Source organism: Pediculus humanus, genomic scaffold, assembly GCF_000006295.1.
Source record: "Pediculus humanus corporis 1103172108315 genomic scaffold, whole genome shotgun sequence".
Taxonomy (NCBI): Eukaryota; Metazoa; Arthropoda; class Insecta; order Psocodea; family Pediculidae; genus Pediculus; species Pediculus humanus.
The window spans coordinates 203544-218543 of NW_002987884.1; the positions used below are offsets into that span (position 1 = coordinate 203544).

Consider the following 15000-nt stretch of genomic DNA (forward strand, 5'->3'; position numbering starts at 1 on the left):
CACACTACAAACATTTTTCGACGTGTTCCGATAAATAAAACCAAGGTTGTTGTTGTTGTTGTTTGTTTGTTGTTTGTTCTTTCCTTCGATTCTTGAAAATGAATTGAGAGATAGAGAGAGAGAGAGAGAGAGGAGAAAAAATTCTTCTTCTTCTTCTCTTTTGTTTAATTAAAAAAAAAAAAAAAATCTCACGAATGCAAAGGTTCATTAAACCTTGACCTCCCGATTCCCCCCCTCCAGTCGTCCCCCCAATCGTTTCCCACGTTTCCTTCTCGTTTCCTTTTCTTTTTCTCCATCGTTCGTAAATCATGCTACCCGTTTGAATCACCCACCGTCTTGTCTTGTCTTGTCTAATTAACTAGATTTGACCGCTTATTTCTATATAAAAAACTTAATCGAGAACGAAGTTCCCCCCAGTCGCCGAAGGGGGCAAATTTAAATTCGTAATGAAAAAATTTGTTTGTTTACAACCCGTGTTCATCTCTTTTCTCCTTAAAAAATCAATTTCCGGTTGTTGTTGTTGTTTTAATTTCGATTTGACGACTAAATTTTCGACACCTTTTTACTAAGGACGTTGAACGCCTTTGGTAAATTTCGTGAACGTGTTTTCCCTCCCGTAAAAGGATTTTCTTTTCGTTTGTTGTTTGTTTGTTTGTTTGTTTTAAAATGGGTTGTAATGTAACCTCGCCACATTTCGATTGTTAACCTTCTGTTGACATATGTTTTATCTCGCCGGGGCCTCCAACATTACTTTTACCAAAGATCTTCCGTGTCAAGGTTATCATCATCAAACTCCTCGTTCGAAGTAACAAACAATTATCGAAACGAGATAAATCGAATCGACGAGAAAACACGTGACCCAATGAAATCGAAAAAAAACAAAAAAATCGATAAATGGCGCTTCCGGTTGTAAAATGAAAAAAAAAAAAAAAAAATATTTTTCCCGGAGAAAAAAATTTTCGAAAAAAAAATAATGATAATAATTAAATTACCTTTCGTTCGGTTATTTCCCAAAGATTTTTTCTCTCTCTCTCATTTTTTTTAATAAATTATTCGTCGCCATTTTGAAAAAATTTTTTTTTATTTTTTTTTTTTTGTGCTAACGTTGCAGAATAAATTTTTGTAGTTAATCGATAGGAAGTAAGTGCGAAAAGGTTTTTTTTTTTTTTTTTTTTTTTTTTTTTTAATTTTTCGGTTTCGGTTAAAACATTTTCTTTCTCCTTTTTTACAAAAGAGAGAGAGATAGAAAGAGAGAGGGAGTGAGTGCTTGGGGGGAGGGGGTGAAAGGGGTCGAAAAAGGTAAAAAGATGGAGGGAAACTGTTAGTGAAAAAAAAAAAAAAATAATAATAATAATAATAGAAAGGAAAAAATCTTAACCGCAGCAATTTTTTCAATTTTTTCAATTTTTTTTTTTTTGCTTTCTTTACTTTTTCTCTCGCTACCCCCACCCACCCCACCTCACCCCCACGTTCTTAAAACCTTCCAGTAATCAATTTATTAAAAAAAAAAAAATGATACGTAAAAGAAAGAAACAAAGTAATGAAAAATAATAATAATAACAACAACAACAACCAAAACAACAAAAACAACCACACCAACAATTTTAATAATCCGCCATAAATTTTTTCTTCTATTTTGCCGCCCGCGTACGGAAAAAAAAAACATAATGATAATAATAATGTTACGCTGCGTTACAACGAATTACGATTAGATACGAGCATTTATTACTATTATTACTATTATTATTATTATTATTATTATTATTATTATTATTATTATTATTATTATTACCCATTGAAAATGCCCGTTAACATTCTCTCGCCTTCAAAACAAGCGTAACGTGTGTGTGTGTGTGTGTGTGCCCCCCTTCAAATCCCCGCCGAATCCTTGCTTTAACAACCCTTTAGGTAACAATTCAAACTTCGAAAAGCGTAAACGCCATAGTCGAACGCCGTGCCGTCGGTTAATTATAGGTTTACCGCCGCGTAGTAAAATCCCCCCTTTCGGGAAAAATATCGTACGTCCCCTTCGTTCGATTTGACGTGATAATAATCGATAAATCGATAAATCGATGAATCGATACATGTAGATTTTTATAAGATAGCAATTCGTTTTGATATCTATATATAAATATTTACTCGAAGTGATTTTTTTTGCGCTTGCGAGGAATTTTTCGCATCGATTTCTCTATAACCGGAAATGATGAGTAAAAAAAAAAAAAAAAAGGGCGGTGGTCGCGAGACTTGTCATAATTATCTTCCTCGGATAAAATTTATTATAATAATAAATTTTTTTCGGGGCCTTTTCCTCCCGCCCCCTCCCCCATTCCCTCCCCCCTCAACGAATCCCCCCGTCGATATAAATAATTTATTTTAAAATTTAATTTATTAACGTGGATTCGTTCGTCACGTCAAATTTTATTTTTTTTATTGACATAATCATCATCATCATCATCATCATCATCTCATTCAATCATCGTCATCTTTTTTTTTCTTTTTTCTTTTCAAGTTTCTTATAAACTTTTCGAATTGCGTTTCGAAACTGACGTGGCACGAGAAGGAAACGAATTCGCGACCCGCGCAAATTTAAATTTAATTTTTTATTTTTTTATTTCGAATTCGAAAGTCGTTATAAATTTTTTTAGTTTATTATTATTATTATTATTATTATTATTTTTATTATTATTATTATTTTACATTCTTTTCCATCTCCTTCCACGATTTTATCTCTCTCTCTCTCTCTATTGTTATTATTATTTTTCATACAATTTGAACTCTTTTGATGATTCGAAATGGCAAAAACAAAAGTTTCGGAAAGTTAATTGGTTTGTTTGTTTGTTTGTTTGGTTGTTGTTGTTGTCGTTCCTGTCTTTACCCCATAACTCGGTTTAATAATATTTTCGTTTTCCTTTTCTGGAAAATAAACCCTTTTTCCTTTCTTTTGTAAGCAGAAGAAAGACTTATTTTTATTCCATCATCCATTTTCTCTCTCTCTCTCTCTCTCTCTCTGGTCACAATAATAATAATAAATTTCATTTTATCCGGTTAAATCCTTATTTTAATATTTTCCTTTTCCTTTTTCTTTTTCCTTTTTTCCTTTTGTTTTGTTTTTTTCTTTTCTTTTTCAAGAAAAAATTGAATTAGTTGTAAAAGAGGAAAACAAAATAAAGGTTGGTAAAAAATTTTGTCGTGTCCAAAAAAAAATTTATTTCCTTTTATTTACTTACGTGTACATAAATAAACCGGAAATGGAAAATGCCAAATTTTTCGTACTCGTTAGTGTGCTGGTGGTAAAAAAAAACTTTACCGGATGTGTGTGTGTTCGTGGTACCAGAATAAATAATAAGATATTAAATAAATAAATAATCTAGTTGTAAAAGTTTTTCTTTTCTTTTCATTTTCTTTTTCTTTTTCTTTTCCTCTTTTCTTCTTCTTCTTTATCTTATTTTCCTTTATATTCTCGACGTGGATAACCTTTTTTTTTTTCTTTTTTTCTTCTCATTCTCTCCCATTTTCTTCTCAACTTTTACAAAGTTTTTACTTTGCTTATCGTTCTTTAAACTTTTTTAATCGGACGGTATTCTCGTGCATACGGTACGATCACGTTCAGACCTTTTTCCTTTTTTCCCAAACTTTTATTTAAACGAATTGTGAGATTTCATATACCCGCCTTTCCCTACCTAACATTTGCAAACCTTTTCCTGTTCTCCTCATTAACGTTAAACTCTAATAAAAAAAAAAAAAGGATTTTCTCGAGTCCCGTAAAAACGTTCGTTTAAAAAACTCTGCAATTTTAACAAATGATGCGTCGCATGAAAAGACGTGAAGAAAAAGAGGAGGAAGGGAAAAAAGGGGAAGGAAAGGGAAAGGAAAAGGGAAAGGAAAAGGGAAAAAAGTCAAAAGTCACGATATTCCAAATCCGAAAAAAAAATGAAAATCCCAACAACCGGAAAAGTCAAAATTGAACGGGGAGTAGGGGAGGGGGGCCAGAAAAAAAAAACGTTCGCAACACACCGATCGACTCCATCATTCCTCCTCTCCTCTCCTCTTTTCTCCAGGCGAAAAAAAAAGAAAATTCAAGCAAATGAAGGGGAAAAAATAAAAAAAATAAGCTGACATCAAATGGGAAAAGGGATGTGGGGAGAGAAGGGGAGAAAGAGAAAGGTAGGGAGGGAGAGGGATTTTTTCTCGCAAAGGAACAACAGGAAAAACAATTTCCCTGAATAATACATTTTTCCCAACGAAACAATTTCGTAAGCAGACAGATACAGCAGTACTTCATTTTTTTTTTTTTTTTTTTTTTTTTTCTTAGAAAAGTTTATTCCAAGAGTTTTACAATTTTCTTTTCTCCTCATCTTATTCTTTTACTTATCCCTCCCCTCTCCTACTCCCACTTCTCACTTCCTCCTCCCTTTTCCGTTACGAATTCTCGGTAAAGATTTTTTATTTTTTCTCATTTTCTTTCTTCTTCTTCTTCTTCCTCCTCTCTCTCGTAAGAAACATTTCTACATTGCAGCAATTAATTATTCGACTGAATACATCCATTGAAATTTTTTTTTTGGAGAAAAAAACTAAAATTTCATCTATCCCCTTCTTCCCCCCCTCATCGCCCCCACCACATTTTCCATTTTATTCTGCTTTTTTTCCCCTGTCAAAAATTTCAACTTCGAATCGATAGATCAACCGAATTCTTATTATTTGTGTGTACTCTTTGCGGCGGGGGCGGCGTTGATAAAAAAAAGTCCTTAACTTGATTTATTTGATTTCAATTCAAACGTGTCAATTCAAGTGCTTCTTCCTTCCCTCTCCCCTACCTCCCCACTCCCTCATCCTCCCTTCTCCAGTCGGGAAAATTTTCTCTACTACGCCATTTTACGAAAATTAAATATTTAACCTTCGGGTTTTTTTTTTTTTTTTTAATAAAATAAATAAATCCCGCGTGAAAAATCAACCGGAAGTGATCGAATTTTATTCCCCCATCCCATACCAATTTATTATTTCTCATCTTCCGTTTCTCCTCCCCTAACCACTCCCGCTTCCACCCCCTTTTTCCAAATAAAACAATTTCGAATATTTTCGCGGCGGCGGAAAATCAAATTTTCTCTCTTTTTTTTTTTTTTTTCCCCGATTCGAAAACTTTATCGTCGTCGTCGTCGACGTCGACGACGACGACGCCATATTCGATTTTTCCGTCGTTCGACTTTTTTATTATTTTATCGGAAAATCCGTATCGAGAGATAATATGCCCTCCATCTCCGTCCCGAGTCGTTTAAAAGATCGAGGGATGAAAATAATAATAATAATAATAAAAGCAGACGGCAAAGAGCTATTAAAAAAAAAAAGAAATAAAATATATATATATATATATATATATCGATCGAGTAATCGAATATCGCGTCATTACCTTTACTAATAATAATAATAATAATAATCGAAAATCTTGCAAAAAAAAAAAAAATGAATGAACGAACGCGATATATAATACGTAATATAAATAATATAAAAACCAATAAAAAAAAAAAAAAATTTTTTTTTCTCTCCAACAAATGACAAATGGACCGAAGAAAATATTTTTCCCTTTTTTTCCTTTTTTCTTTTCTACTTCTTTCTTTTTCATTTTCGAATTATTTTTTTTTTTTTTTTTTATTTAACGATCGTCTTTTCTTTTCTTTTCCTTTTATTTCTTTCTTTCTTTCTTTTTTTATGTATTTACGATGTCGAAAAAAAAAAAAAATTTCGAAACGTAGTAGTAAAAAAGGGCAACGTAATCGTAATTTAATTTCTTCATTTTCTTCAATTTTTATTTACGCTTATTAAATATTTCGCGATCGTAAAAAAAAAAAAAAAAAATCAAATCAAATGTGGTTTATTACGAATCCGTTTTCCCCACCCCACCCCCCTTTCTCCCTTTCCGCTCTCTTACCTACCTCAGCTTTTTCGAAAATCGTTTCGGGAAAACGTGAAAAAAAAGGAAGGGAAAGGGGAAAAAACAAATTTTCGATTGTGGGATTTCAATCAAGGACGATGGGAAAAAATTTTCCTTTGAGCTTTTCTCCTCCTCTCCCCTCTCCCCACATGCGTATACACGATGCAAATGAGCAAAAAAAAAAACCAGTTTTGTAAAAATAATAATAATAATGATAATAATAATTTCCGAGATGATAAATAATTCAATAAGGTAATCAAGATTGGTAAATAAATATTACGTGGAAATTTTTATGCCAGAACAAAAATTTATTTTCATCGCGATTCAAAAAGAAAATCTCATCATCATCATCATCATCATCATCATCATCATCATCATCATCATCATCATCATCATTATTAACATCATCATCATCATCATCGTCGTCGTCGTTTTCAAGACTTTTGGCAATCATTAGCTAATGTAAAAAATACACAATGGAATAATTCATTTTGAAAATAATAATAAAAAAAAAAAAAAATTTTTTTTTTTAAAAAGGCTGAAAATGTAATGAATTGAAAAAGCAAACAAAAGAAATTTTCAAGCAGCAAAAAAACAACAAAAAAAAAAAAACTAAAAAAATGAGGAAGAAAAGAATGAAAAAAAACAGAGTGAGAGAGAGAGAAAAAAAAAAAGGAATGAGGAAGAAGAAGAAAATAAAAAAAAAAAATGCATTGCAGCAACAGGAAACTGCGCAGTAAAACGACGTTTTGAACTTTTCTTTCTTTTTTTTTTTTTTTTTGTTGTTGTTCTCGAAATCTAAACGGTTTCCTTTACTTTCCTTCGCAAAAACATTTCAAAGTTCGTACATGCACGCACTCACTCACGCACTTATCACACGCACACACGCACAATCATTTTCATACGTGAAAACGATTCTGAGAAAATAAAAGGAAAACGTACGGGCGGAAAAACGTTATTAAAAAAAAAAGAAAATTTCGTTTAGATTTTATTTTAATTTTCTTCCCTTTCCCCTCTGCCCCTATCTCCCACTACCTCCCCTTCTCCCTCTATCCCTGCCCCCTCTCTGCCACCTCCCTCCACCTCCCCACATTTTCTTTTTGTTCCTCTTTTTTTAAAAGTAATTAATTCAATTATCGAAACGGAAACTGTCAAAATGAAAATTTTAATGCGATTATTATTTAAATTTCACAAAAAGGAGAGAAAAGTTTTTTTTCCAACAGCATCACATTTACTCTCTCTCTCTCTCTCTCTCGTCTTTTTCCTTCGTCAACCTACCAACCTACCGACCTACCTACCTACTCCAAACCTTTTTCTTTATTTATTATACGTCTCAATCAACTCATCTGGAGATTTTCGGTTAATTATCATTTTCCTTTCGAAGTATATTATTATTATTATTATCATTATTATTTGCTCACTGCCTACGTTCTATTCGAGTAGTAGTACTGGATGATCGCGATCATGACGAAACGCGTAAATTATACAATTAATAATAATAATAATAATAATAATAGAAGACGTAGTTTAATGCGTAGGTACAAAGAAAAAAAAAAAATTACGTTGAACGAATATCAATCGAAAAATCCAATGCACGGACTCCATCATTTTCCATTTTCCATTTTTTTTCTCCAGAAGGTGTTCTTCTTTCCATCATTCCAACGGCTTTTATGGAAATTTTAATTTTTTTTTTTTTTTGAGGGCATCATCGTCGATAAACGTTTTTTTTTTTTTTTTTTGTTCGTTCGAACTCTTGAACTGGAAGAATTTTTTTCTCTCTCTCTCTCTTTCCTTTTCTTTTTCTTTTTCTTTTTCCTTTTTTTTTTTTTAAATGCAAATCCAATATCGGGCGGGGTTATTAATATTTTGCGGTTTTTTTTTTTTATATCTAAACTCAAGCTCGCGTAAAACCTTTGAAATTTACCCATTTTTTCTTTTTACATAAAGGAATTTTTTTTCTCTCTCTCTCTCTCTCTTTGCCCCCTGACCCCTGACCCCAAACTATTCCTTTGCAATATTTTCGTGTGCATTTGATATTTTCACATATTCGAATTCAATTTAAATGTTCCTTTGATGTTATTAACTTTTGACTTATTTTCGAACGTTTGAAATAACAAGATTTTAAAAAAATTTTCTCTCTCTCTCTCTCTCTTCTCTTACCGCCCTTTTGCCCCCCTCCCCTTTTCTCTCCGCACCTTCTTACTCCTTTCCTTACTTTTTTTTTTTCGCTTTTCTCATGCGAGACAAATCCTTTTAGAATTTTTTTTTGTTCTCCTCCTTCGGAAAAAGACCCGTAAGGTCAAAATGGGGGGAGGGAGGGGTATGAAAATTTCAAAAAAATAGACCAATAGTGTTATCGTAATAATAATAATAATAATAATAATAAAGATAGAAAAGAAAGAAAGACAAAAAATTGAAAGAAAGATTGAAAATTTTTATTAATAAAAGGGGGAGGGATCCCCGTTTCAAAGGCCTTAAGCACCACCGTATACGTATCGAATCTTCTTTCTTTTCCCTCCCCCCTTCCTCCCTTTCTCCCCACTCGAGACCACAGGCACAAACACAATCTGGCATATGTAGGAATGCAAATTATACATCATTCATTATTTATGATTCAGCAAAAACAAACCTTGTAATCTACTCTTTGACCTAAAACGCCTAAAAAATGTATATTTTTGGAATAATTCAAATCGTTTTCGAACGCAAATAATAAAAAATTCGAAAAAACTATTTCTTTTATCATCATCATCATCATCATCATTATCATTATCATTATCACTAAATCATCATTATCATTTACCTCTATGGCGTTTCGGTAATGAAAAAATTATTTTTAATTACGTAATTATTTTAATTAATATTGATTTCGAATAATAATGAAGGAGGGGAGGGGAGAGGGAGAGGAATAATACAACAGCAGACGATGATTACAAAAAAGATAATTAAATTATTATTATTATTATTATTATTACACCGGATTATTATGATAAATTATTGAACTAATGAGAAAAAAAAAAAAAAAAAAAAAAAAAACGATTCAGGTGTTTAATTACTCTATGTGTAAAAACCGCAAAGGTATTGGATATGGTACGTTCCTGAACAAGGCAATCATTACACATGGTTGTAAAATATCAACATCATTATTATTATTATTATGTTATGTTGTTATTATCAAGGATTCATGGTGTGTGTGTATATCATTAAAACATATAAAAATTTGTTTTTAAAAATAATAATAATAATCGAAATGAAATAATGAATAGTATTATTATTAATAATTAAAATAAATCAAATGTTACATGTCAAAAGTGCATGCAATGATGATGATGATGATGATTTATCACAACAGTCATCATAAAGTTATTTAACTCGTGTAAAAAGAGTAAATAATTAAAAAAATAATGATAATTTTGGGTTCAATGAAAATTAAAAATGCGATAATTATTAATCGACATATAAATTTTTTTTTTTTTTAATAAAATTAATAAAATTATTATTCGAGTGTGTCTGACTGAATTATGGATTAATAAAATATTTTATTTAAAATTGTTAGGGCCCAGTGTAATAATTAATTTTTTATTTAAACAAATGCTGCTGTTGTTGTTGTTGTTTTCCCCTCCCTTATGGAATTTGTTATTATGGACATTCGACTGAATGCGATAAAACGATGAAGATTGAATAAAATGTATACAACATATAAACTTACCCTTTTCTACAATCCTATCGAATAATTCTCCTCCAGATACCAATTCCATGATGAGATATACCTTGTGCTTATCTTCGAATGTTTCCAACAATTGTACAATATTTGGATGTTTTAATCTTCTCAAAACTTTTATTTCGTTTTCAAGCGAATCGTCTTTGCCCTTCAACGCTTTCCTATCGATTATTTTAACAGCATATAACTGACCGGGGCATTCTTTACTTTCTGCTAATCTGACTTCAGAGAATGCGCCTGTACCTAATAATTTTTTCATGACATATTTATTTTCGATTGATGGCATTTGACTGTAATCCTTAGCATTTTTTTTAGATTTTTTTGTCGAGTTTTTTTTACCAAAAAGGGGCATTTTTATTTATTTCATTTAATTATAAAATCGACCCAGAAAAAAACAATTTAAACTTTTTTTTTTATTTTTATCAATAATAATAATAATAAATATTTATTAAAACATTTTTAGTAATCATTTAACTGATAGTTTTTTTTTTTAAAAAAAATTTATTTTAATAACATTACATTGCAACAAAAAAAAAAAAAAAAAAAAATTAAATAAAAATGTAGGATTAATATAATTTTGATTAAAGATTAATAAAAAAAAAAAATTTGATTCACTTTTAACAACACTTTAATCGTCGACAAAACATTTATTTAAAACAACAACAACAATCGTTTTTTTTTTTTTTTTTTTTTTTTCGTTAAAAAAGCAAGTGTTCAACACGAACAACAAACAGATTTAAACTGCAAACGATTTACATTAAGGTCACTATACTTTGCCCTACGTCATTCACGAAAAAACAACAACAACAACAACCGTAAATCTGGTTAATCATATTTTACATATACAAACACACACACATAGACACAGACAAACAACAACAACAACAACTCGAAAATTTGTTTTGTATCCGGTTAATACATTCCAACGTAAAAAATTTCAATTTAATTTTTTTTTTGTATGCGATCGTTCGCGACGAACAAACGGAAAAAAAAAAAAATAATAATAATAATAATAATAATAGGACCGAAAAAAACAAATTATCTATCTTTCTCTTTCTTTCTCTATGTTTCTTGCCTTCTTTCTCGCGTTGTGGAAATTCAATTTTCTTCTGTTTTTACTAATGTACTAATGTCAACCATATTTGCGCAAAACCGTGCGTAGAAACATAATATATATTTCTAAAATAAGAATAAAAAAAAAGAAAAGGCAAACTGATATTTACTCGTATTATTAACTTATGACATTGACATATTCGATTTTGTTTAATTTTTACAATACGTTATTCTTTTACTATTATAGACAAAAAAAAAAGAAATACGTTATTTATTATTAATAGTTTATGTTTAACTATATATTGCGTTAAAACGTTTCGCGTAAAACTGCGACAAATGTCGTCAAATTGACAAAAAAAAAAAAAAAGAACACGACACGGAAGAAAGGGACAACGAATCCGTAACGGAATTTTTAAAAAATTGTTTTAAAATCGTAATTGTTTTTATTTTCTAATAAATATAAAACGTAAAATATATAACGTAATAAAAAAATAATCGATATTTAAATTATACGCGACGACGAAACAATTCCAAAAAAAAAAAAAAAAAACTAAACGAAACCGCCACGACCACCGAGTTTTTTTTTTTTTTACTCTATGGATTAATTTTTCGTTAAAGGTCAAATGACACGAAACAATTTTTGAAAAATTTATATTCACCGCCATTTTTTTTTAAAAATGATAATTTAATTGCGGGTAAATATAAATAAAACGTGATGTATTGTTTAAACGAGTACTTTTACGAGTACTAATTAAGTACTCGCGTATATGCGTGTGCGTGCGTTTTTATATAATTTTTTTTTTTTTTTTAAAAAAATTCTCGTGTTTAAAATCGTTATCGTTAATTTATCGCATCGTTGATAATTAATTATATTAATTATTTTTCGAATGTTTAAAATTACGTCAAGTTTTACCGCCTTTTTTTTTTTTGAGATTTCAAAGGAACTCGTAATGAATTTTATATTTAAAAAAATAATAAAATAAATATGTAAAATATATTTATATATCGGGCAAAAGTAGCATTTACGTTGCATTTTTTTTACCGTCGTTTGAATTTACCACGTATTTATTATTATTATTTTTAAAAAGGTAAAAAAAAAAAAAACAGAAAAAAGGAAAAAAGTAATTAGAAAACGTTTTACATTGTGTAATTTAAATTTTTATTACCCGCTTTGCATTTTTTTTTTTTTTTTTTTTTTGAAAATTAAAAAAAAAAAAAAAAAAAAAAAAAAAAATTCGAGCACGTGCGTACAAGTAAAGTGACACGATTATATTGCACAGTGGTGCCATCTAAATTAAATATGTTAAATAATTACGTGTGAATCGTGGCGGAAAAACGAACTAAAGTCCCCGGTTAATTTTGAATGCGCTGCGCAGATATCTGCGCAATGTTTAAAATAATTCGATCGTTGTGAGGTTTTGTAGTTAATTTTTTTTTTAAATTTCGAGTTCGCGATTATCCGGCAAAATCGCGGGCATCCTATTTTCATGGTGTAGTTCAAGGTTATTTATAAATTACGATGACTTCGAATAGCCAAAAGGTGTCAACAACTGAGCGGGTTATTAAAAGTAAGTGTATTAACAAAACGATTTTCAATAACTCACATACTACTTAAGACTATTCTTTCCCTTCCTTACACCGAGCAGCCATGTTTATTTTTATATGCCGTATTTGGTGTATTGATTTTTTTTTTTTTTTTTTTATAACCCCGAAATTTTTTTTTACATCGTTTAAAAAAAAAAAAAAAATGAAACGATTTTGAAATGAATTTGAATTTATACGTATGCCCTTTAATAACTTGCATTCTCGTTCGACGGCGGAAAGGCCCTGGGATTCTATTTTTATAAATCTATAGGTCATCACTTATTTGTTTTGTTTTTGCACTTGCTGTCAACTCGTAGCAAACGAAAAAAAAAAAAAAAAAAAAAATTTATAAAAAAACATTTTTAATTACATATTATTTAATTATTAAATTAAATTCTTTTCTTTCATATCTTTTTATATATATATATGTATACAAATCTTTTATGTGTACATATATATATATATATAAAACGGTTGAGAAAAATTCCAGGTCTTGTATTTCTTTTCATTTGTTCATTTACTATTATTATTATTATTACTAAATTTGCTTTGTATTTATATGAATTGATTGAATTTATTATCAATTACATTTTAATGACTGTTAACAAAATCAAAAAAAATTAATAATTATTTCACTAAAATTATCACATTCGTGTGAAGATTGATAGAAACAAGTTGTTATGAATTCATTATATGAGGTGACACAACACATAAATTATTTGTTATTTAAAAAAAAAAAAAACTGAAATTTTGCAGTCATGATGATGATATCATAATCACTATCGCATAATTCTCATTAAGAAATATATATATTTACTCGAGAAAGAGGGAGGAAAGGAAGGAAGAAAGAAAAATACGAAGAAAAAATGAAATTTTTTCAGTGAAATTTGCCAAAAAAAAACTGGCTTCACTACTTTTTTCCTTCTCTCTCTCTCTCTCTCTCTCTCTCTCATTACAAAATCAACTTTCACACTTTTTTCCTTTATTATTACTATTATTATATTTACTAAAAATTTTTTAATTTAATAATGTGATTTAAATTGTTGCAATGATGCATTTGAAACAAATTGTATAATTATTAACGAAAAATGTTTGTTTGTCGAGACTTGATTTTATTTTAAAAAAAATTTTTTTTTTGTTTGTTTCGGTAGCATGATTTTGGTTGTTTGTATGTGTGTGTGTGTGTGTGTGTGTCGAGTAAAAAACAACAACAACAACCCATCAAGATAGTAATATTGAACTTGCTTATTTATTTAAACACTGATAAACTTTGATTGATTTGTTATATTTATCAAAATGTTTTTTTTTATTTTTCTCTCTCGAGCTTTAAATTCCATTCATTCATTCTCGATTGTTGTAATCCTCACTTCAGGTTGCTACACATTCGAATGATTATTTACTTACATTGATTTTATTTGATTAATTATTATCAATATCTATTTTGATGGAATGTGTAATCACTGTTTATTTGTGTTGTAGTAGTAGTAGTAGTAGTAGTAATAGGAGTATTAGTTTAATATACTACAAATCAAAATCTCGATGATAAAATGAAAAAGGGGAGGGGGGGGGGGAAAATTCACTCGAGATTTAAAAATTGTGTGCTAATGCATAATGAGATTTTTCTTTTCTTTTTCTTTTTTTTTAATTTTCAAAACAAAAATAAATAAAAGTGAATTTTAAAGTCGTAAAAAAAAAAAAAAAAAAAAAAAAAAAAAAACTTAACTTTAAACAACAAAAAAACAAAAAAATTTTTTTAATTATGAGAGTTTGCAAAGAGGAGAGAACAACCATTAAAATTATGTAACATTAAAAAAAAACTTTTTTTTTTTTTTTTTTCTTTTTGTTTTACCTTTTTCTGTCTCTCTCTCTCTCTCTCTCTCTTTCTCTTTCTCTCTCTCTCTCTCACATTCTGGGTTTGCATTATGCAGATTTTATTGTTTTTTAAAATGTGATAATTGTTTTGAGTTTTAGCGACTGTTGTTGTTTGGTTGTTGTTATTTTTTTGTGTGTGTGTGTGTTTGTTTGAAATCGGTGTGATTTTCATTTATCGTTCACCTGTAATCAATCCATTCTGGTTGTTCGATTTGAACGTTTTTTATGTTTTTTTTTTTTTGTGATAAAGTAAAATTTAATAAAGGACTGTAAAAGGTTTATGTTGAGTTTGTTTGTTTGTTTGTTTCCTTATTAATATTATTATTATTGTTACTAACGTTTGATTTATTTTATTTATTAGAATGTGAAGCAGGAAAAAAAATTGATTTATCCTTGTTAATGTTGTTGTTGTTGTTGTTGTTGTTTTTGTTTTTTTACTTTATGTAAATTTATATTATTATTATTATTATTATTATTATTATTATTATTATTATTATTATTATTATTATTTACCCGAGGGGTGTGGTGTGTGAAAACGCGGGGAGAGTTTATGGGAAACTATGGGAAATTTTTTTTTTTTTTTTTAAATCGATTACGCCTCTAACTGTTTAATTTTCTTTTTTATTAATTTCCAAGAGAAATTTTTTTTTTAATAATTAATAAAAAAAAAAGTTTTTTTATGTGTTGCCAATTCGACAACGATTTGTGCAACGTAATAATAATAATAATAATAATAATAATTATCTCTGTTGTTGTTTTTCTGAAGGCGTGCGTTCGAAAAACGAACGTTTTCCCGTTAACGTCGTTCCCACTATTTCTCTCTCTCTCTCTCGACGTGACCTTTTTC

At 29.3% G+C, this 15000-nt stretch overlaps 2 protein-coding genes across 2 annotated transcripts in view; one reads left to right on the forward strand and one right to left on the reverse strand.

Annotated features, from left to right (window-relative positions):
• The window catches only part of Phum_PHUM596220 (cAMP-dependent protein kinase catalytic subunit, putative), a gene marked incomplete at both ends in the record, with an annotated part of 18208 nt that extends 8212 nt beyond the window's left edge, over window positions 1-9996 (reverse strand). The window contains one exon of the mRNA XM_002432589.1: window positions 9633-9996. Within this exon, the coding sequence (XP_002432634.1) occupies window positions 9633-9996 (364 nt within the window). The remainder of the gene's footprint in view (window positions 1-9632) is intronic.
• Window positions 9997-12216: 2220 nt separating this feature from the next.
• The window catches only part of Phum_PHUM596230 (serine/threonine-protein phosphatase PP-V, putative), a gene marked incomplete at both ends in the record, with an annotated part of 50839 nt that continues 48055 nt past the window's right edge, over window positions 12217-15000 (forward strand). The window contains one exon of the mRNA XM_002432590.1: window positions 12217-12265. Within this exon, the coding sequence (XP_002432635.1) occupies window positions 12217-12265 (49 nt within the window). The remainder of the gene's footprint in view (window positions 12266-15000) is intronic.